This window comes from Pavona decussata, unplaced genomic scaffold (genome assembly GCF_977016875.1).
Source record: "Pavona decussata unplaced genomic scaffold, jaPavDecu1.1 SCAFFOLD_186, whole genome shotgun sequence".
Taxonomy (NCBI): Eukaryota; Metazoa; Cnidaria; class Anthozoa; order Scleractinia; family Agariciidae; genus Pavona; species Pavona decussata.
In genome coordinates this window covers 720,650-743,599 of record NW_028145595.1, presented here as the reverse complement: position 1 = coordinate 743,599, position 22,950 = coordinate 720,650, and the positions used below count along the sequence as shown (strand labels likewise).

The 22,950-nt window shown below is 39.3% G+C and overlaps 3 protein-coding genes, 1 non-coding gene and 1 pseudogene across 5 annotated transcripts in view; 3 read left to right on the top strand and 2 right to left on the bottom strand.

Annotated features, from left to right (window-relative positions):
• The window catches only part of LOC146462561 (uncharacterized), a 33,617-nt gene extending 18,667 nt beyond the window's left edge, over nt 1–14,950 (bottom strand). Inside the window, exons 1-10 of the mRNA XM_085085388.1 lie at nt 14,821–14,950; nt 14,553–14,662; nt 14,389–14,452; nt 12,272–12,504; nt 6,641–6,704; nt 5,528–5,613; nt 4,835–4,884; nt 4,295–4,329; nt 3,801–3,846; nt 2,226–2,354 (exon numbers count right to left, since the gene is read on the bottom strand). Coding sequence (XP_084941514.1) covers nt 2,226–2,354; nt 3,801–3,846; nt 4,295–4,329; nt 4,835–4,884; nt 5,528–5,613; nt 6,641–6,704; nt 12,272–12,504; nt 14,389–14,452; nt 14,553–14,643 — 798 coding nt within the window. The 5' untranslated portion in view covers nt 14,644–14,662; nt 14,821–14,950. The remainder of the gene's footprint in view (nt 1–2,225; nt 2,355–3,800; nt 3,847–4,294; nt 4,330–4,834; nt 4,885–5,527; nt 5,614–6,640; nt 6,705–12,271; nt 12,505–14,388; nt 14,453–14,552; nt 14,663–14,820) is intronic.
• Trnap-cgg (transfer RNA proline (anticodon CGG)) lies at nt 2,567–2,638 on the top strand. The gene has a single exon. It is a non-coding gene; the product is annotated as a tRNA-Pro (tRNA).
• LOC146462563 (uncharacterized) lies at nt 6,794–7,900 on the top strand. The gene is made up of 3 exons (XM_085085496.1): nt 6,794–7,237; nt 7,376–7,603; nt 7,705–7,900. The coding sequence occupies exons 1-3, from the start codon at nt 7,008–7,010 to the stop codon at nt 7,868–7,870; spliced, it is 624 nt and encodes a 207-aa protein (XP_084941622.1). The 5' UTR covers nt 6,794–7,007; the 3' UTR covers nt 7,871–7,900.
• Nucleotides 7,883–10,672, bottom strand: LOC146462562 (uncharacterized; annotated as a pseudogene). Its single transcript, XR_014857096.1, has 7 exons — nt 10,267–10,672; nt 9,618–10,164; nt 9,341–9,533; nt 8,951–9,208; nt 8,683–8,854; nt 8,414–8,562; nt 7,883–8,317 (listed from the first exon to the last, which is right to left on the bottom strand). The product of XR_014857096.1 is annotated as an uncharacterized LOC146462562 (transcript).
• A 1,474-nt stretch (nt 14,951–16,424) lies between the features above and the next one.
• On the top strand, nt 16,425–22,888 carry LOC146462560 (nucleolar complex protein 4 homolog). The gene is made up of 2 exons (XM_085085389.1): nt 16,425–17,665; nt 19,222–22,888. The coding sequence occupies exons 1-2, from the start codon at nt 16,448–16,450 to the stop codon at nt 19,576–19,578; spliced, it is 1,575 nt and encodes a 524-aa protein (XP_084941515.1). The 5' UTR covers nt 16,425–16,447; the 3' UTR covers nt 19,579–22,888.
• The last annotated feature ends 62 nt before the right edge of the window (nt 22,889–22,950 follow it).

Genomic DNA, 22,950 nt, shown 5'->3' with positions numbered 1-22,950 from the left:
TTTCATTGTACCAAAAGTACGACGTTTTTTTCAGTGATGTTTTATACAAGAAAAGGGCGATTTGGCAAATGATTGCCGACGACATGAAGAAAAATGGCTACTCTCCGTCGGCAGTAAACTACGAAAACAGGTGGAAATGCCTTCCATCTTCATTCCGGGCGTTTTATTATGCAGACAATCCGAGTTATTCCTAGCATTCCGTACCAACCATTCTTATTCCAGAATTGTGGATAAAAAAACGCGCCCTTTGCTTTGTATTTTACGGCTTTTAGAATAATTGTTGCTTAATTATCTCTATAAAATGCGTGGTTACCCCCAATTTTCTTTTTGGATTTCAATAGCCCTTGCTAGGGTCTGCTTTTCCTGTACAGTCATACACCGTATTCACAAATGGCGGATGCGCGGGAAAAAACTGGCACTAGGCATCAAAACGAGGCGTTTTAGGATAAACAAAAAATAATTTGCCTGCGAGTACAAGCTCACAGAGAGAATATTTAGCTGATAAGCTCTTAAACAGCAAGTTTTTCAGATCGCTGGTTTTATTCCGAACGAGAGAGGTCTAGTGTTTCTTGGTTCGTTTCTTGTAGCAATCCCAAATGCAAAATAGACGATCACGGAAACAAATCGGTTAGAGTTTTTGTTTCCGAAGGATTCAACTTTCGAGCGCAGATGGATAGAGATAATACAGAAGTTTGTTTGGTATGTCTCTCGGAATCCAAAGGTAAGATAGGTCTTGAAAGAAACAAAATGAACATACAAAAGGATGCATTTCTAACGAGAGTTGCGTGATCAACTTCGTATCGGACTTTCCGAGCGCAAGAGAGACTACAACCATTTGTCTATAAAGCCGCTATAATACCAAGAAAAAAAAGACGAAGACGACAACGAAAAGACGTGAAGGATGTGGAAAGAAACGACTGGACGAATAATTTAAAAAGAAGCAACAGGTGAACCAAGACTTCTCTGTTTCGATTCATTGATATTGTAGCCGTACTGTAAACAACAAGCAGAGAATGCAGTCCGCTAAAAATTCATAATTTGTTAAATCAATCAAGTCATCAAATCCAACTGTTTAATAATGGAACAAGCTCAGAAGGGAACATTTCTTGCCTGAATGAGAAAACTGTATTCCGTGAAACAGGCCAGGGACTAGAGAACACAGCATTGTGGCTTTTTGACCGGCATTTTGGTTGAAATCATAAAAGATTTGCATACTTAATTAGGTAATTTGTCAGAATTAGATTATCGTATTTCGCTTTACACTGGGTTCCTAAACTTGCCATTCCTTGTAATGCAGTTACAATATAACGCATTTGAGAGTGACATTCCTGAATTTCCTTGCAGGATCGTTTTCTTAAAATTGATACCTTACTTCCAGTAGTTCCTCTTGACTTTTGTAACTGCCACATTTTCAATGACTTGCAGGAATCTTGGCCAATCTTGCGATGCACGATATCTTTTTTTAATTCGGGGGAAAAGCGCCTAAAATGTACCGAAATATTTAAGTCTTGGCTCACATATTGCTTCCTTAGTTAAACTTTTCTTTCAGTAGCTTCCCTCCACCTCCTTTTGTTTTCGTTTTTTAGGCATTAGAACTGTTCACAATAGTAGGAGTCGGTTTTTGTAGCTTTTGTGATCGGAACTTCCGAGTAGTAATCACCACGCAACCCTCTTTGGAACTGCGTCCGTTTGTAGATTCATTTTCTTTCCTTCGAAACCTCTTTTAATTCCCTTTCCAAAAAATACATTGAATAAACCTTTGTGGCTCCTGCTAGAGTGAAGATCTTTCTAACAACTTTTCAAATTTTCTGTAGACATTTTGAAACAAACAATCTAACTCAGTTTTTTCCCGTGAGTGTCTAGTTTGCATTTGAGATTGCTACAAGAAGCCAACCAATATATAATAAACACTAGAACTTGAACTCGTTCGGACTAAGTGATCAGAAAAACTCAATTTTTAGAAACTCAGCACTTATCGACCCTCTAGAAGCTTGCATTCGCTGGAAACGTTTATCCTAAAACGCCTCGTTTTGATGCGTAGTGCCAGTCTTTTCCGCGCGTGTCCGCCATTTGTGAATACGGTGTATAAAACGCGCAAAAATACTTCGGTACTAGTAGGCACCGTCCTTAACAGTAAAACACTTGAATGTTATAATAACTGGAAAATGGCAATAACCGAAAGAAACTACAAAAAACAAGGTCTTTATGTTGTAATATCTTCTTACCCGTCTTAGTTCGTTTTCCTCTTTTTCTAAAACAAACACTTGTCTTTCTACTTGCTCCAGTTCCTCTTCGACCTTTTGCGCCACGGATTCATCGTCCAAACCACCAGCTATTTCATGACACAGTTTCTCCTGACAGGGAAAAACAAAATACATTAAGGTAAAATCGGGTAACAGGTCTTATTACAATTAGACAACTTGCCCAGAACTCCGAGCTTTATTAATTATCTCAGCTCCGGGTTTACAAGAAAGGCCGCAGGAATATCAATACTTTTTGCTCATTATTTTTTAACAAAACTATACTCAAATATATTACGAAATAACAAAATTACTATCTCACAGTTGGCTTGATAGCTCAGTTGGTAGAGCACTGCACCGGCTCGCAGAGGTCATGGGTTCGAATCCCGTTCAAGCCTGAATTTTTTTCAGGCTTTCTTTTCGCAACTGCTTAAGTTGCGTAATAACTAAGAGAATCTTTCGACTATTTAATCTTTCACCCACAGCTCAAATGTATGTATGATATATTCGTATTCAAAACTACACTTACTATGATATGAACGTGGACAGAGGGGGAAAACTTGGAGTGGAGTGTTTTGTCTAACGGCGCATTCTTTTGGAACAACTCCTCTTATTCCGAGTAAACTGAATCCGTTCATTCTGCTAACAAGAGCAGAATGAACAGAATGCTATTCAGTTGAGCTCTTTCCGAAAACAGAACGCGTCCCCAAAGAACATGAATACCGTCTATTTCGATATTCCTTTAAGAGAGCATGTTTCTAACTAATCCGGGCGGCGTGCTGCCTTGAACGGGCCGTAAGCCGTACTGAAACCATGCTTTGCGAGGTTTTTCACGGTAAATCGAGGCACTCCGTTGTCATTGGCTGGTTATATTTATACCTACAACTGCTGGTTATTGTCATTATAGTGATGAAGCTAATCAATTTGCTGTTCTAATACAAATGGTTAATAATCAAAGTTTTGTGGTCAAGATCCATAAAATGTTTAGCGAACAAGTAAAGAAGCTTCCCTGATGAAAGATCCTCGAGGATCTTTACGGACCTGTATATAACGATCTCTCAGAATCTCGCTGAGGATCCTTTTGGGTTTTTATCTCTGACAGGTTCTTGCATGTTCTTACTGGGAACGTGAAATGTTTTTGTTCATACTAGCATCCTTCCCAGAGTATCTCAGACTGAGGAAACTTCTCAGAACTTCCTTTCTGGCAAATCATTGAGCATCTTAAAAAAATTCTTGAAAAGATCTTTGCAACGATCACTGCTGAAAACTTTGTAAGAACCAAATCAAATCCTAGAGGATCTTTAAAGACAAAAGATCTTTGCAAGGTAACGATTACACTAGCTTAGGATAACACTATTATGTAATTAATGATATTATAATTATTTGACACGTAACTATGCATTATGAACGAGCTATTAGGCGTTAGGTTGTTGATGACGATGATCCTTGAAAGATCTTTATCTTAAAGGGCAATTGGAAGGTGTTTGAGGATTCATGCATAAAAAATCTTAAGACCCTGTACGATTTTTACATGGTCTGCAAGCTCATGAAGCACCTTACTTTAAGAGAAAGAAGTTTTCGCTTCTCTGTTTGAACCTCTGCAAGTCTGCAAGGAAAAAAGGGAATGTGTCAAGGGGATGGCAGCAAAAATTCATCAGTGTAAACAGAGGTTGGGTGCCTAAGAAGTTTCAGGGTTCTACTGTGCTCAGCTAGTCCAAAGATAGAACACAACTTCCAGTTCTTCCCTGGCTGGTATTGAGGCCCGCATAAGCCATAAAAAAAAAAGTATGAAAGTAAGAACGTCTTAATGGGTTTTGTCTATAACCTGAGGCATTATTGCACATTAGTTTTCCATGAACAGTAACACAGTCTCTAATTGGACAGCTCAGAGTTAAAACTTGCAGTGTACATGGTGTGCTCACACTACAGCTGACTACACAGGGCATAAACTGCTTACTGCAGGCAGATTTTCAACTTCTTCCTAAGGTTGTCCACAGCTGTTTGAAATCTGGACTACACTGCTAAGGTGACATGATTCATAATAACATACAAACCTTAGCTTTTTGGTGTCATAGCACTCTTCTGTCAACTAAACAACGAGCAAACAAACAATGCAATTATCTACTGTTCAGATATTGAATTGTGACATTGTTACAAAATAACGAAAATTAGGATACACAGTTTTCAATGACATATTTAACAAATTATTAGGAGTGTGCATTGGATACAAGATGATAGATAGCCAACGAGGCATGCAGCACTGGGTTGACAATAATCATCCCATATACATCCAACAGGTGCGAGTGGAATAATTGTCTTATTAAAAAAAACATGAAAAATTACTAAATCCTGCTGATGCTGTGATGTTTTTTTTTTTCTCCTTGTCACCTACTATATTTGTGGAGCATGGTAAATGGCTCTACATATATCTAAACCAATCAAAACTCTGGAACTGCATTATCCAATGAGTCAGCCAGGATCGAGTTGACCCCAAGTTTCCAATTCTTCAAACACCCCTATTCCCCTACGTGTACAAATTTCCTCAAGAAATTACACTTGAAAATGGAAACTTTTGTCATATTATGTGACATTACCTGTTGTGACAAAATTGACCTCACATTTACAGTCCCTTCGATTGAGTTACCTGCAAGGAAGAAATAATCATTTTTAAAATTATTAACCTGTATAATGCATACACAGAAACAGGTCTTAAGGCCTAATGTTGCAGGTGGAACTAGAAGGAGAGCAGGCCAGTAATATTTATAAACCCCTTCCAGGCACGGATCAAGGAGAAAATTGTAACTGTTTTTCAATAATGCAAGCAACGAAGGTGCAAGGTTTTAGCCGGTCCGAAAGCATGCTCCCCAGTAAATTTTTTTAAAAATCTTAACTCCTGAAAGTGCCATTTCCTCAGTTTTTTCTCCGTTTTCACCCCCACAGTCATTTTCCACACTTAAACCTGGGAATTTTCTTTTATTTTAGTAAAAGTATCTATTTATTGTCAAAAATCCGACCATTTTCCATAAAACAGTGGAAACCGGTCTGGATCCACGTCAGACCTCCCCAATACTTTATTAAGTTTCCTTTCAGTCACCGCTTGAGCTAATACTCTATAATACCTAATATACATGTCTTGGATAAATTTATTAATTGCCTCCACTGAAATACCTTTATACCACTACATACTAAGAATTTTTGATCAGTGAACTCTAAAATAAACATTTCTTTCAAATAAATATCTTTTCTTTCTTTTTAAAATGAAAAAGAAGGAAAAAAGTCACAGGTACCTTGCTTGCAGAATCTAGTTAAATGAACAGCCACAAAAAATTCATCCAGTGAGAGTTTGCCATCCCTGTCAATATCAGACAGGTTCCTGAAGCAAAAAAGAACTTAGGAATTGATATGAGTTTCAAATTAAATCGGAGTTGACAGGCTGAGGAAGAGACAATACATGGGGGGGGGGGGGGGGGGAGTGTTGGAAGGGGGGTATTCCACTTTCTAAGGCCCAGAGGGCAGGAGTTTATTTACATTCAAAAACATTTCACTCTAGGTGCAATATTTTTTCCAGGCCTGTTAGCTCCCACCATACAAAAAGTTCGGGATAATCGCTAATCGCTACTGCTATTCAGCAGTGACAGGACAATGACAGAATCCACTACTAGCTTTGGCTCTGCTTGAAGAGCTACAGTGTCTCAGTGTGGGGTAGGGGGGGGGGTGGTAGGAGAGTTGAGCAATTGACTTTGATTCCTTCACTTTCACAATTTAATTTAAAGGAGTTAATCAGAACACCTGACTGCGTTGTTTGTTAATTAAAACTGTCTTAATGTTCTGACACCAAACTGTATATTTTGTTGAGATCAACAATTTCCTTTAAGAAAGGCAGTCAGAAAGTCTGTGACAGACTTTAGAAAGCTTTGAAAATACTGTTTGCCACACCATATAATATAATTGCAAACTAGGCTGACATCTACTGTTTTTCCATGTACTTACTGTACTTCACCATGGCAGCCCTTTTCAGATTGTAAAATATTATCACTGGTCAAAGTAATGTACTTTTTCCTTATTTGTCCCATTTTCCACATCCTCATAAAAGGGCAAATAGAAATTAACTTATAGATACCTAGGTAAATCCACCACACACCACTCACTCACTCACTCGGCACAAGCTTTTTCCACTGCGTCCTGTCTTGTGCTAAACTAAAGACCTCCTACAGAACACTACAGAGTACTATGTCATAACTATAGCCTTAGCTGTTTCAGTCCAGGCCATCCAATCAGTTCTTCAGTCCCCCCCCCCCCCCCCACCTGCCTTTACCAGCCAGTTTCTACACCCTTTACTCTAAGGTTACCCCCCCTCCCCTAGCCCCGCCCCACACCCTGCTTCACTTCAGTGTACTCACCAAATTCTTCCCAGGACATCTTCTGGAAGACCCGACCCAATGAGGATGGAACATGCTGTTTCAGCTGAAAATAATACAATTGATGGTATTAAAAGATTGATTATGCACTGAAAATGAATAACATGTCTGAACTTATCTGCAAAGCTTTAAAGGGCATGTAAACCCCCAAACACAAGTTTATTTCATATTATGTAAAAAGTGATGCTAAAAACAGTTTTGCGACTTATCCTTGCCAATTCGGAATATTTAAGGAGAAAAACGACATTTACTGTGGGAAGTTCACCTCCGGTTAAAACAATAGAGGGTGTTCGTGACGTCAGCGGGGGAACACAAACATTGCGCAATTGAGAATACCACTGTAATTATCATGGCAGCGAGAGCAAATAGTACCAGTTCGGAGGAGATTTTATCCGATGAAAATAGCTCAAATGAATATAATTTGTACGACAGTGATGTTGGCGAAGTTTCAGAAAATAGCGTGGATGTCGGACCTCGACCTTATCGCTTTGAGCCACGCAGAGTTCGCCGTGATCCGCAGCCCGAACCAAACGAAGAAGACGGCGAAAGCGAGATGAATCGTCTTGGAAACACAGACTGGTAATTGTTGCGATCTTTGATTCATTCGCATTTCTATCATTGTTACGCCTTCGAAAGAAAGAAATTGAGTTTTTTTTAATTGAAAGTTACCGTGGATCTTGTTTATTATTGCTGTTGTTTTTCTCTTGTTATAACTAGGTGCGAATGTGGAATGTGCCAGCCAATGCCAACGACTCACGAAAGCGTTTGCTGTACAGAAATAGGCCAAATTTGGCAAAAGGTAGAGGACCAGAAACCAGAAGTGCAAATGCATTGTATAACCGAGCATCCAGGATTTCGGTCCAATTGCCTTGATGTCTGGGTTCTTGAAACTGCGTATTACGCATTCCGGCAACAGCATGGCGCAGACAATCGTACAGGAAATGAGTACGCAAACTTTGTACACTTACCACGTTTCCTCTCTCTGTAAAATCGCAAAGTAAATAGGGGATCACACAGTTATCAGTTATTCCTTTTGTCTGTTGCAGGAAATTTCGTTACACAGCCTACAGACAACTCGTTCGTTGGTGTTGGGGCTATCTCGGCAGGAATGTGAGGGTCGCGCTCCCGTCCTGTGCTGTCAACAAAATACGGAATACATTTCCAGCGGATTTTGGCTCTTCGTACACGGGGTTAAAGCCACCGAACATATGAAAAAGACAAATAAAACCTCTTTCTTATTTATTTCAGATTGCCCTGATTTTATGCCGTTGTTGAGTTCGATTACAACATTAAAGAGACGCATGTCAAAAAAACAATAAAAGTTAAAGTGTCTATTCGTAAATACAAGAACAATTTACAAGCATTTTATACTTTGTTGGCTTTATTTTCCGAAGCGATTGCGATTTCTGAATGATTTTTTAATATATATTTCAACGCACTTAAATTACATGAAATGCTATAGTGTAATCCCGCCGAATGACTACTGATTTGCAAATCGCGTGACAAACTGCTCCACGGCTGTTTCTTTGCATGGTTTCTCAAAGGAAGCAGCAAGCGGTTCTGGAATACTTTCCCGGACGTCCTGAATAGAATTTTTCAGTGCCTGTTGGTCCTCTTCGTATTCACGAACCAGCATGTCAATTAAAGCTTCTGTGTAACCTTAAAATAAATAAACGAGCATAGATGATTTCAAAAGAAATGCATTTATGTTTCTTTGGTAAAAGGCGTTTAATATGTTAAAATGTTAGGAGTTACCATAGGTTGCCGATGTTTTCTCCTTTCGCACTGAGTGCTCACCCTTCTTGTATTTTGGGAATCTGATAGAGTAGCACGGTCTACCGTCCCTGGTTGTGGCTTGCAACCGGTCACTGTTCTCATTGTAATGAAGGGCAGCTAAGAGCAATCTGGAAAGTAAACAAGGAAATGTTAATCAATCACTTGCAATATTGGGTTAGGAGTAAAAAAAACCAAAGAAACAATGGTAGAGAAATGAAACTTGAAAGTAAGCTTATTTCATACAATACCGGGCTAACATGGCCAAAAACGCAAAAGCGGTATGCTTGGGCGCGAAGACAATGTCCAGACTGTGCAGAGCTTCGAGCGAAGAAGTCTGATATCTTGGAGAAATCATCCTGACGTCTTTTAACAGGGACTTGCTTAAAAGGATGTCGGTAAGTTTTTCACACACCTTGGATGCTATAGATAAGAGACAATTAGCAGACAGTAATAAATTCAATATTTTTCTGGGCAAAATAAAAGTCAACATAGCAGAAAATTGCATGTGTTTCTTACAAGGCTGTAACCATTCTTTATCCCTCTCATCTTCGTCCAAAGGCCCATGCTCACATTCAGGGTAAAGGTCATTGTGTCCATCGTGAACATCCTGGATGTGGTTTGCTACTGATGTCCACATAGCTTCGAGCATGTCCTCGTTGCCCTCTGGTGCGGTAGCAGCCACCCAGTAGAGGTGATTCACAATTGACTTCCTCCAGAGCCCAGCATCCTCGCAATCTTTTTGCTTTGCTAGTGCGTCAATCTTTTTGCCAATACCTTGAAACACATTAATATTCTCATTTGCTAATGAAATCAGGAAAACGTTCATATGGGCTCAACAACCTATTCTAAGCAATGTTACCCTTCTTAAGTTGCCTATTTATCAAGTTTAGGTTCAAATTCACCTGCCTTTTGCAATATGCCAAATGTCGTAGTAGTGAGTTGTTCCTTTTGGCTTCATGTTGTTCCTTATGTAGGCAGCATTTTGACGGTTCCGATCCGTGATGATGACATCTAACTGGAGATTCTTGCTGGCAAGGAATCGCTCCGTACGTAAAAGCCCCTCGTGTTCACACCAGGAACTGTTTCGTACCTCGTTTGACTAAGAAAATAAATAAAATTTAAGGCCATTTACATGGTTAAACGATGCATGGTAACTGTCTGTAAAATTGAGGTCAGCGCTTACTTGAACAAGTTGAACGTTCAACACCTTATTCACCCTCTGTTCGATTACTGTAAACGCTCCATATTTGGCGCAGTGACCTGGGCTATCTGAACGGCCATCTCCTGAGAGCACCACCCCTCCCTCGAGACTGGACATGCTCTGAATGACTCTGTCCTGCTCTGCCCTCCACATTTTTATCACCACAGGAACAAGATAATTTTTTTGGTGCTTGTGAAACGTTTGCCGACTAAAAACCACCTTCAAGATCTTAAGCATTCTTAGGGACTGTGATATCATGCTACCAGAGTACAGAATGGCAGCGGACAGCAAAAGATTCCCAGCAGGTATCCGTCGAATGTTGGGCTGGCTTCTCCACACTCTGGAATAGCTGCAGTTTGTGCACTTTTGTGTAACGTGGATCTGCGTCCCTATAACTTTAGATACTTCGGCGGATGCAGGCTCGGTACAAAGCGGACAGACAGCGAAAAGGTTCATCAACATAGAGTGGAAGACTATGTACTTTTTTTCATTTTGTGGGGTCACGTGTTCTTTTTTGTCCTCATCATTTCTGTAATTTAATAAAAGTTCAAGATAAATTAAAAAATAGCAGGAGGAAAAAGGAAAGTAACAGCTCAATGATAATAGGAAGGTTTAAAAAAAAATACTGTACTTGGATTGATTATTTTCAAATCCATCAAAGTCATCCTCCTTTTCGTCAAAAGACATGTTAATGGGAGGGATATAGTCCTCGTCTCTCTCATCGTCCTCACTGCGACCTCCTAAACTCTTCACAGGGCTGCACAGAGGTGTAGAGCTTGAAGGTAAGGTTAGTAACTCACACTGGATTGCCATTTCTTCGGTAGGGGGTTCCACTTGCGTGCCTAGGGAGAGAATCAATCTATCAACTACTCAAGTCGTTACGTTTTCGATATTTCAAAGAGATAATTAAGGGATTAGTTTGTAATGGAAGTGTGGTGCTGCGTCGGTGATGCGAAGAAAAAAAATGTTTGGCTTAATCGACAGATCCGCTTTCGTGATAAAAAGAAATTTAAAAACGTAAATTTTTCACAACCTCATTTTGCCTTACCGACACTTGTCACAGCTTTAGGCTCCGGAGAAAACCAATTGAGTTCACATTGGATTCCCATGTCTTTGAACCGGGGTTCTGTTGCAGGAGCGGGTTGTGGTTGCACTGTGGCATCAAACAATGCCACATCTTCGTTTGTTTCTTTTTCCTGCCGTTCTTCAACGACTGCCTTCACTGGTGCCGGTACGGATGTAGAGCAACTCGCTTGTTCATACTCCTTCAATAACTGATACCGAAAAAGCGAGACAAGTAAAACAAAGTAAAATATTTAAAAAAATTCTTAAAACCAAATTTAATTTTTCAATAAATTTTATTGCCATTTAAAATTTTACTTACCCTATTGACTTCCAGTTTTTGTACAGCTCTGCTCTTTCGTGACCTTTTACTAGATTTCCCAACCGTCTGTTCTGTTTCCTCGCTTTCCATTGTTCGCTTACGCATTTCTGAAAATGCTTTCTGCTGTGGCGTTTGAGGTTGAATTGTCGGTACAGCACTGGGAATCAAATCCGTCAACTTTTTGAAACCCATTTCTCGCATATATGCACCCTCGAAGCAGTCCGATGTGAAATGAGCGCCGCAAATTATTGAATGTTTTGTCGGCTGTACAAAATCGGCTCGCTTGACTTGAACAAATTTAATCCACTGTCGCCTTAAATTTAAGTCTCTCGGAAACATATGCGTGGAATGTCCTGTTTTGTTTGAATTGCCACAAAACTGGACGATACAGCGCTTTCCCATTTTGGAATAAGAGAATAAATTAATATATTCGCCGGATTTATGTAGACACGTGCGTATTACAAAAGGTCGGGAAGGGAGAATGTTCACTTCCGGTGGACAGATGTCCACTCGTGACGTCACGGAAAAGATGGCGCAATCAAAAAGGCGGGCGCTTCGAACTTGCATCGGCCTTTTCCAACTGAAAACGCGCTCGTTTTAAAAAAAGATTTACAGATTCGGCATACTAAAAACGTGTACTTTATGACTATGTGACCAGAAAAAGTCGCATTTTGGAGGTTTACATGCCCTTTAAGGCACATTAATTTTACTGAAGGTATAAAAAATATAAAACATATTAAATACTTTAAGTATTTTATCAATCCAGACATTCAAAGCAATGTTCCCAAGGGAGGTATTTTTCATCTGGACACACCCTGCACCTCTACAATTTTACTTAAAGAACTTTGCCTTTTCAGATCCCCCCCCCCCCCCCCCCACCACCCGCCTAAAACGCCCAAATTTTTAAAGGAAAGTATGAGGCTAAATTGGAGTTTCCAGTGAGTGTAGATGGAGTCTTTGAGCAAATCCCTTCCATGGGAGGGCCTTATTGTTCTCATCCATATACATTAATTCCTCCGTCTTACACTATCACACAACTGGGCAACTATCACTGACACTAAGAAACCTCTTGAAGTAAGGTTGGAGCAGATCCAACAGAAGGAAAAGTGGTATGGCGAAAGCATGCTAAAATCAAAAGTAGCAAATCCTCAATTTGTCCTTTTCTGGCCATGGAGTCTTTAAAAGCACATAATTATATGCTGCAACTCTTTAAAACGTTGTCAGTATAAATAATATTAGATGCAGGCCTCACCATCAATATACCCAGTTTTTGCATTATTTTTCCACATGAAAGCTTTCTCGTAGGCCTCTTTCTCCTCTTGCAACAAGGCAGGAATATTGACATGAGGTAAATTAGCAGGGACGAGTGTCTCTGGCAGTTTGTCAGGAATGTCTATTCCCTTCAGACGGCTCTGAATGAGATGCATAGCGACGGCAAACTCAGAAACATCCAGCATGTTGTTCCTTGACACGTCGGCAAGTTTCCTTTGATAATGACAGATAGGAATGTTTCAGTGATTATTATTACTTACAAAATGCATTCTACACATTATTTCACTTCTATAAAATTAATAAATGAAGGGTAAAAAGAGTTCTCGCAGGTTTTGGCCTGGGCACCGGGCAAATTGACTATCTATGAACGTGAGACTGCCTTTCACAACTTGACTGGCTGTTTCCTAGCCTGTGAACAGGCTCTAAAGTGGGGTCTAGGGCGAAAAGAAAAATGAACGAGTAGAACGAGCTAGACCACATTTTCTCTCCGCCCTAAAATAAATAAATAAATAAATAAATTGACTTTGTTGAACGAGGGTAACAATTAACAGTCTTTACGACTGACAAACCTATGGCCCTCAGATTCCAGATCAAATTGGAATTTGGAAATGTTGGTTATTGAGGAGAGGGGAAAACCAGAGTACCCGGAGAAAATGCTCTTGGAGCAAGGACGAGAACCAACAACAAACTCAACCCACATGACGCCTAGTCCAGGAATCGAACCCGGGCCACATTGGTGGGAGGCGAGTGCTCTCACCACTGCGCCATCCCTACTCACCCACCGACCACTAGGGAGTCTGATCATAGGCTAGCTCTTTCCATAAAAGAACTATCCAAGGTACCTATCCCAGTTGCACTTCAGTAACCTATTTCTCATGAACCACTGAAAAAAACTTGATGAATTAGCCGCATGTTATTTCCTGGAAAGCTCAAATATGTATGGACACAAGTTGGAGGACTTGATTTTGAACACAAAGGTAAAAGTGGAGCTACTGGACTTCTCTATTTGACCACTGAACTAAAGGCATGCATACTAGATTATCGACTCATCACAATTCAGTGATCATGAGCACTAGAGGGATTGGGGTTGCTGATTGGAAAAGGGGTAGTTTTTACCCCTTTCCAATAACCTGAACCAATGTAAATATATTATTTATGTTTGAATCCAGCCAATGTAAACATTACACACTTTCCATCCTTGAAATCCCATCTGTTTGTAAAATTCAGCAGTTTTATTCAGTCTTTGGGAAAACTTATATAATATTAGATCAGCTGCTTATTAATTAACTGACTTATCAATGAATATTATACTTAAATGTTTTTCAATTTGTAAAAATGCATTAGTCAAAATATGCACATAAAGTAGCAACTTGAAAGTGAAAAAACACACAAGGTAAATATTGTTTTGCAGCAAATAACTCTCGACTGATATTTTAAAATATAGCTGTAAAAATGATTAAATTTGTCCCCCAGTTATATGAGAGATTCCCACGCTTACAAACTCAGATTGTAAAAGTAGTCACGTTTATCACCAGAGGTTAAACGATTAAACACAATCTGCTTGTTTTTTACCCTCAGGCAAATGCAAGGTGATCTGCACAATATCATCTCCATTTGACTAATTATATAGCGAAATGAAATTTATACTTCAGAACATTAGCACGTGAGATGTTTCGAGGCTCACAAATAATCCCACAGATCATAAAATGTGTTGCGGTTCCCACACAATATCGCTTTCACTCAACACAAAAGATCCGCATCCACGCGGAGAATCAGATAATACGAAGTGATAAAATTGAGTTTGTATTCAAAACAAAGCGCAGTAGCTGTTGTTTCTAGAAAACAGACTGTACAAAATCTTTGCATCGTATTTATGTGCAAAACAGGGATCGATAATATAACAACGATTTCACTTCGAACCAAATTAAAACATGCATTAGTAAAATGCGCTAATAGGAAACGTCATAAAAAATTCTGGCCATAAAACAGATCGTGCGAAAAAACGCAAAAAATCGATTAGGTTGGAAAATGAATATCGTGTTAAAATGAAAAATTCATAACAGTTTTACAGTACAGTAAGCTTAGAGTCGTACAAACCAGATTTTGCTGAGCTCCGGTAAAGGTAGTTTGGATCGTATGAATAAAGAACGGGCCTGTTCCCCTGAAACATTAAAAATATTTGTTTAGATGAGTGATAAAGGCCACATCTACAAGCCGCCATAAATTTTACAAAATTGATTACACTGCATGCGCTCACTTACCAGATAAATATCTGTCTTGAGGTTTTTGGCTGTAAAATAAGGCATCATGTCTAGTCCTTTCTTCTTCTGAAATTATCCACTTTAAATCCATCTCAGATTGAAGGAGAGACCTGCAAAGAAACAAAAAACACATTGTTTAATTTACCAAGAGAGGACGTTTCATTCATCAATTGAAACGAGAGGTTGTAACGATCGAATGCGTGCCACTTCGTAGGATCTCGACTCTATCCACCGCGATTAAAAACAATTAATTTAAGACTTGATCTACCTTAGAGCAACCAGACATTGCTTAAATTAACCAATATTAGGATTCAATTTGCTTTCGGCCGACTAATATCGCCGAAACGAATGTACAATTTGTGTTTACTCGCATCCTTATGTCATGCCAAGAATTTTGTCACGGTGCTCGACGCTATTTCCAGTTTCCATGAGCGCGAACCGGGGGGGCAGGCTCTAGTAGGCGGGAGGAGTGGGTGGGGATTTTGTTCGGTGTGTGTTAGGGCGTGTGGTGTCTGCAATGCAACCGTCAAAGAGAGACAATTCTACTTTTATACTCCTAGTTCAATTCGACAACTCACAGAGTCCACGACTTGTTCAGTATTATATCCTTAAAGTCCCGAGACCCCACTCCACAAGGAGACGTCCAATCGGATTTTAAACGGAAGTTTTCGTTAAATTTACAGAATTCAGTATCTTACAATTTCGTTATTTTGTTCACATTTATTTTCTCTTTGTATTCAAATTCTTATTTTAAGGACTTTTTCAACTTAAAAGTAATCAATTTGTGAGTAAAGTGCGTATAATTTTACAAATACTGCTTCAGAACACCTGTCTTCATTGTTTTGGTTGTTTTCGGAAACTTTACATTGTAAATCGATATGATCTTCAAGTGCGAGACGTTCCTAAGCTTGTAACAAGTGTTTTTAAGTTTCATAGCCTTCGCTTGACAATTAACTTTGTAAGTCTTAGTTTCTTAGAAATGTATGAAGATAAAATTGGGCGGTAAATTATCAAACAGTGTAATATTTTCACTAAAAAAAGGAGGGAATGTCATCACTCCGCATAAAATTAAGAATTTGAAACGAATTTGTTATCACAGCAGTAAATTTACATTATAAACAAATTACTGAAAGCGTAACAAGACCTGAAACTGATCGTGCGTATTTGAGTTTTATGCACAATTAAGTTAATCCTTCGCTTATGTTTAGCTAGTAGTCTAGCGTTGAATAAAATTCATTTTTAAAAATGCAATTTATAATGTATAATTTACTTCATTCCTTATAGTAGAGCTGCTAATTGTTCTTCGTGTATATTTAATCGACAATGTTATTTTTTAAAGCTTCAGTACATACCAGTGTAGGCTTAAAATCATCTTCTTTGAGAAACCTATGGTGAAGGAAAGTGGTCCTTTTAAAATGAGATATCCCGCATTTTTTGTACTTAGGCGAATAATGGAATCGGTGGTTATGAAGTGTTAGAAAAACAATGGGAGAATGCAAAAAGAGAGAATTTAAGGATATGACGTGGGGAAGTGGGGTGGGGAAATAGGAAAAAAATCCGGCGGAATTCAGTCCGGCTGATTCCCTTCAACAACAGATCTGTGGCGACAAACTAATAAGTTGGCCTGTTACGTTTTTTTTTTTTTTTTTTTTTTTCTCCAGTGGCTAGCAGTTTTGAGTTTGGTTGTCTATGGTTTACAACCTTTGCTTATTCCCTCTTCGAAGAAGGAAAAGATATTTCAGACCTGAACGCTATGCTTTTTCCTTTCGAGTCCTAACAGAAAATTAAATATTAGTACTCCCCACCCCACCCCCACCTCTAAACGCCACCATAAGTATTGATCAACCAAGAATGGTCAGCGGAATATTTTATGACAACACGTGAAACGTTCCAACATGGCGGACGACTCGGACCTTTCCAGCAAAATCAAAGAAGTGAAGAGCAAAACGAAAGCTATTCTGGAGAGTGATGCAAATTCAAACTTCATTGTTGATATACTGGAGCTTTCAGAGGCCCAGGACGAAGAACTATTGCTTGCATTCGTAAGATCAGTGCACAAGATCTTCACAACCTTTGCTTCACGTGGAAAGTTACATCGTTCACCTCAACAAAGAAAAAAGGAAGATAGCGAAAATCCTGGCGATGTTTTCAGCCGCTGGTTGCACGAGAAGTACCTGGTGGCTTTGAAACGGCTTCTGCATTTGCTGAGCGTTGGATCGCAGAACATTAAGGAATTTTCCTTGTGCACTTTGATGAAATTTGTTGTGGATGAAGGAAAACAAAAAACGTCCGCTGGTTTCCCCAATGAACTGTTTAGACAGACTTGCGATGTGTTATTTGATGGAAAGCACAGAATGAAGGATTGTATTGAAAGATTCGCAGAGTATCTAGACTATGATGATGTTAGGTTTTTTGTGCTGAAAAATCTGACAAAATTCTTGGGGAACTCTTCAGTTACTAAAGGTGATACACAGTTTCTTGTGGAAAATGTATTCACAATGTTGAATCAGGTGAACATGAAAGAAAAAGATGAAGATCTCAACAACTTTCTCACTGATGTGAAGAAGAACAAAAAGGGAAAAGATGGCAGTGAGAGCAAGAAGCCCAGTTTTACTTTCCTGAAGCAGCATAAGAAAGTTTTTAGTTCTGCATGGATTGGTTTCCTCGCAATCCCGCTGACATCAGAGATTCACAAGAAAATCCTGCTCAACCTTCACACCGATGTATTGCCGCACATGACAGACCCAAAGCTGTTGATGGATTTTCTAACCGATTCCTACAACACTGGTGGGGTAACCAGCCTTCTTGCACTTAACAGTGTTTTCTTTCTTATCCACAAGCATAATCTGGACTACCCAGACTTTTTCAAGAAGCTGTATGCTTTGTTTGAGCCAAACATCTTTCACGTAAAGTACCAGGCAAGATTTTTTCACTTGGCTGATCTGTTCTTGATGTCCACTCACCTTCCTGCTTATCTGGTCGCAGCATTTGTCAAGCGGCTGTCACGGCTGGCTCTGACCGCTCCCCCGTCAGGTGCAATGTTGGCCATTCCTTTTGTGTGCAATCTGATTAAACGGCATCCAAGTGTACAAGTCCTTATCCACCAAAAGCAAGTAAGTGAGAATAATAGCCGTCAACATTTTAGCGGATTTTGCCCATTCTCATTAGTAATATCAAAGCATGAACATGTGACATAATAGCATGTGTGTCAAATGTTTGATCAAACATCAAACCCTCAAAGTCTAAAGGGTTTTTAAGCAACCTAAGAGAGTTGGTTGAAAATTATATTTCCATGAAACTGTGACTGACCATTAGTCAAGTGTAGATAAATCTTTTAGCATTCCTAGAGGTATAACTCATTGCACAACATTCCTGTTACACTCATTTCTGGTAGACAGAAATTCCAAATTTTGGCAAATTTGAGTTCTTCTAATAATAAAAAGCATTCCTGGCTTCCAGATTTTTTCAAGTTATTGAGATATTCCCTGTCTGCATGTGCCCTTCCAAAATCGGAAATTACATTTTGTAGTTACAGAAATACCAATACCTCCCTCATAGAAGGGATTTTTTTTAAGACCCCCTACCCACCTCCCTGGAAACTCCAATTTAGCTTTATACTTTCCTTTGAATATTCAGCTTTTGAGGATACCCAACCCCACCCCCCCCCCCCCAAATCCTCCTGGAATTTCCAATCCCTTCTGTGGGGGGAGTGTGTATATTTTGTGGAACTATGCATCTCACTACCATGCACTTCCAAATTTGGAGCTCATTATTTCAACAAAAAAATTCCAAATGTGGAATCTCAAAATTCCTGTATCTACACACTTCTAAATTTAGAATGTTCATGTAATATTCCATATTTGTGGACAATTTCTAAATTTGAGACTGTCTGTGCTTCCATATTTGAAACGAAAAATTCAAATTCAGGCATTCCAACTTGGACATTCCAAATTTGGAAATATAAAAATTTCAAAATGTGGAAGTTCCCAGTCTGTGCACGAGCAGGAACAAATTCCCCTATTGGGACATGTGGGGGATCAGGGATGGTGCAGTGGTCAGAGCGCTCGTCTCCCACCAATGTGGCCCGGGTTCAATTCCTGGACTCACATTTGTACATGTACATGTATTTATCCCATGCCATAGAGAACACAGCCAATCAGAAAGCTAGAAACCTGTTGCATATTCTGCAGTATGCAACGGATAGTATTCCATGAAAAAACCCTGGCATTCCTTGCAGCCTACAAAGGCTTTTATACATTTAATGAGCAGTACCTATTTATATTTTTTTAATTTTTTATCAAAATTATGTACTTTCAAGAAACGTTGCCAATCTGTTGAATATTTTTTCACTGATTTTATTTGCTGTCAAAGCATTAAAGAATGACGTTTTGTGTTTTTGTTTTGTGTTGAGTGGCATGGAATGAATTAGTTATGCAAAGCTTTCTCATGGTATGCCATGAATATCCTGCTCGTGACTTGATTTTTCTTTGTATAAGAAAAATCAAGTCACTCGTGGCATATTTCACGGTATACCACTCAAAAGCATTGCGTAACTGGTATGTACATGTACATGTAGGTGAAATGTTGTCATTTTGGACTGATAAACACACACAGATGTATTGGATCTGGGCAAGCTTTATATTTATAGGTATATTGTTTTAAATTTTAGTCGGGAAAGCTCCTGCTCGATGGAGATGAAAGCGATGACCTTTCAGGTCCTCTTAAAGGTGACCCATTCATTGCCGATGAACCTGATCCTGCCAAATGTAATGCACTGAACAGCTCTCTGTGGGAACTGAAAACTCTCCAGGCGCATTACTATCCGGGCGTGTCGTCACTTGTGGAGATGCTAGAGAAACCTCTCGGCTCCGATGAGTCAGACATCTCAGAGTACTTTGATGATGGATATGATGAGCTGTTCCAAAGAGGATGTAAAAAGATCACAGAGCAGAATGCTTTCTTGGAATTCCAGGTTCCCAAGGGGATTTTGAGTAAGGGCATGTCAGAAAACTGGGTATTGGAGTAGTGTACATGTGCATGTACAGTGCGTGTATCTTATCAGAAACTAGTGAGCATATATAGTGTTCTGTAGGGGGTACTATCTTGTAAGCATGTTTTTAAGTGTCACCTTTTTTTTTTTTGACCTCCTGTGCTGAAAAATGGTGAAATAAAACCTTCAGCTAGCTACAAAATAATTCTAGAATAACGAGAGGAAAGAAATCAATTCAATTCTCGGAAGGAGCAACTTGTGATCTGTCCAAGTACATTTTGGAAACAAAAATGCAAGAACATGAAAAACGTTAGCCTAACATTTTTTTTTTCAAGCTCCAATCCATTCCGACCTACTCTGTCTCTGGCCAGAGGCACTAATCGACAGTTTTATTGCACTGAGGTGATAATTTGTAACAAAACTAAACATTTTTTGGTTTCTGTTGACAGACAAACATTTCTGGGTTTTGAAATGACATCAAATTCACGCGATACTTCCCTTTGTGTACTATGTGTACTGTTGTGTGGTGGTTCATATGGTGGTGAGTTTCCTCTTTGCCATTACAGTTGAGTTGAAATTCTTTATATATTTGCAACTCAATTTGTGCCCCCACCGGACTTTTCGAGGTTTCTGCCTTATTACAGCGGTGTGTGTGTGGGGTGAGGGGGGGGGGGGGGGGGAGAAGGCATTAGAAACCATGGTGGGAGTGTAAGAAAGTTATACTTGGTGAATAATTTTAGCCTAAGTTGTCTGCAGGCATTATATAACACGCCCGGATGCACGCTCCATCTTATTTTTGTAATTTCCTAGTATTTTAGTACTGTTGAAAACAAGTGTTTCACAAAATTGTAGGGGACAGAAGTAACTTTTGTTACATTACCCGCAGAGTCGAAGAGAAGCACATGCGCTGCAACATAGTGTGAACCCATGGAATGTTTGTATGTTTTGCCCTGTGGCTTATGGATATTTTTGTATTGTCGGATGTGAGTATTGGAACCACGCAAATTAGATACTCATTCATCTTGTGTGCGGCGAGATAAAGCGAGGACTTAGTTCCGTTATCAGTGCGATGGGACGGCGTAATGTTAGTGGGTGGCTGAAATATAACTCCTTTGTTATACCTTCTATGTAAGCCAGTTTCTGTTTGAGTGCGGTAAAATGAAAATCTGCAGTCTGGGGTTTATTATCAAAATGTACTTTGTGCTGTTCAAATAAAGCGCGAAGCGAGTACAAAATATGACTCAATATTCATACAGTTAATTATTTGTTCTTTATAAAACCGGTTGTAACTGGTTATGCGTACAGTAAAAAACCGGTTTTTAACGCGCGTGCGCTCATGACATCTTGCTTCAGGTAATCCTCGTAGTTTTCTGTCAGAAAAGCTTAAGTTGGATAATAAATCTCTTATTAGCTGGACTGGTGTATAATATCGCTGTATATTTTTACACGTTGTTTGTATTTTAACTCGCTCACAACATACAGCGATACTACGCACCAAAACAGCTAATAAGGTAGATGTATATTTGCGCTAGTTAGCAGAGAAGAAAATTGATGTTTGGTTTGTTTTAATTTGCTCTTCATTATCATTCAGTAAGATACCCCTGTATGGAGTTATGGTAATTTCAAATACACTACAATTGCTATTGAATTAAGCCTTTCTCTACCCAGGTTAGCATTCGCAATTTCTATTGGCTCTTTTCGATTTGCGTCGGCCGGCAAGCATACGATAATATGGATTATTAAATGAAAACATAAGAAACTCGAGTGAGTAAAACTTCGAGACTTTTTCGCTGCGAAATTTTTTTATGCACTGCTCTGCGTGAAAATCTACTTCACTGATTAAGGAAATGTTGGGTACTCTTCTTGGACGTCGCTGTTTCGTCTTGTAGAAGATTGAAAATATATGATCTAGAGAAAAAGTTTACTTGTTGTCCACGCCGAAGATTGACTTTTAAAACCGTGAATTGACGAACTGGTGGACAAATGCCAATTCGCTGATGTTGTCAAGTTTGCAGTTTCATACATGTTTCTGTTTGGATACGTCCTTCATATGCAAACAAATTTGAGTTTGGATTCTTCAAGACGAAAGCGTAACCGAACGATGGGCTCATCACACAGTTCTTGGAAATTGGACAGAAAAGGGACGAAACGAACACGAACCGATAGCGACTTGTATCGGAAGAAGAAATCGGCGATGAGTCGACCGCGAAACGGTCGATTGCTGCATAAATATAAAAGCGAGAGCAATTTATTGGAGGAAATGGAAAACAGACCGGTGCGCGTAAATCCTCTATACAGACATCAAGAGATGTTCGATAATGGATTATTGTTTGAAGAGATCTTGGCTAAAATTGAACAGCAAGCGGCCAAATTGTCGGGACCGGAAAGATACGGTGGAAGTCCAAAAGGCTTTGATTCGTTTATGATGTATTAATGGAAATTCTGCCGTGAAAAGCTAGGAAAATTACCGCTTCAATGGCGCTGTGATGAAGAATATGTTTGGGATTTCCTCCCGGAAAGAAACAGTAGAGTTTACTCATGTTTATTCTCTACTAAAGCAACTTTTATCTGTGTGAGCTGTGAGAATCTCCGCACACCGTTCTGAGAGTTGCAGTGTCAGCGTACGTGGAAAGTGTTTGCTACGACTTCTGGCGTTTCCTTCGTTGGGAAATGAAGAAGTTATACTGTTATTGAGCTTAGAAAGAAATATTTAGCAGTCATAGTACGTTGTGAAATAGGCAACGATTGTTGCTAGCTGTAAGCTATGAGAATTTCAACCTCCGTTTCAACTATTAAACGGATGTAGGGGGAAAATATTTCGTAACACGGTTTTGTCAGATTTTATTCTGCGCGGGTACAAACACTGCGTGAGGGCTTTGTTGAGAAAGTAATATCCTAATGGTTTGCTAGCGAAAACTCTTTGTGATTTACCGATAAAATTAGTTACGTTTACCCGAAGGGTATACCAGTAGCAAAGATAATAAGACATTGCGAGAGATAGCTTTATACGTAATTATTTTGTAGTGTTGGCGTTGCGGAGAGTCAAAAGACGTGTTACACAATATACTTTTTGACAAACAAACTAAACCAGAACCGTCGTAAAAGGAATAAGGGAAATTCCTACAATCGTAAATCTGCCACAATCTTTGATAATTGTGGAAAAAATAGATTGTCCCTCGAAGCGTTAATAAGTCTGAATAATATGCGATTTATCACGTTGAAACATCGACGTGACTAAAAGCTTGATGGCTTAGCGTTCGATATACCACCTGTCCGATAAATTATGCATACTTGGCTTCTGTTTATGAACCTTGAGATTTCTATAATAAATAGAGCTTTTAAACTTTTTCGTTTGTTTTTCTGCCTCGCAGTAAACGTGTCTCGGCTCGTACAATGCGATTGACGCAA

Bases quoted from the DNA above. Each gene is read 5' to 3' on its own strand.
- LOC146462560 (XM_085085389.1), top strand. From the start codon at position 16,448: ATGGCGGACGACTCGGACCTTTCCAGCAAAATCAAAGAAGTGAAGAGC. The intron at 17,666-19,221 runs GTAAGTGAGAAT...TTTAAATTTTAG, and splicing joins TCCTTATCCACCAAAAGCAA to TCGGGAAAGCTCCTGCTCGA.
- LOC146462563 (XM_085085496.1), top strand. From the start codon at position 7,008: ATGGCAGCGAGAGCAAATAGTACCAGTTCGGAGGAGATTTTATCCGAT. The intron at 7,238-7,375 runs GTAATTGTTGCG...TGTTATAACTAG, and splicing joins CGTCTTGGAAACACAGACTG to GTGCGAATGTGGAATGTGCC. The intron at 7,604-7,704 runs GTACGCAAACTT...TGTCTGTTGCAG, and splicing joins GACAATCGTACAGGAAATGA to GAAATTTCGTTACACAGCCT.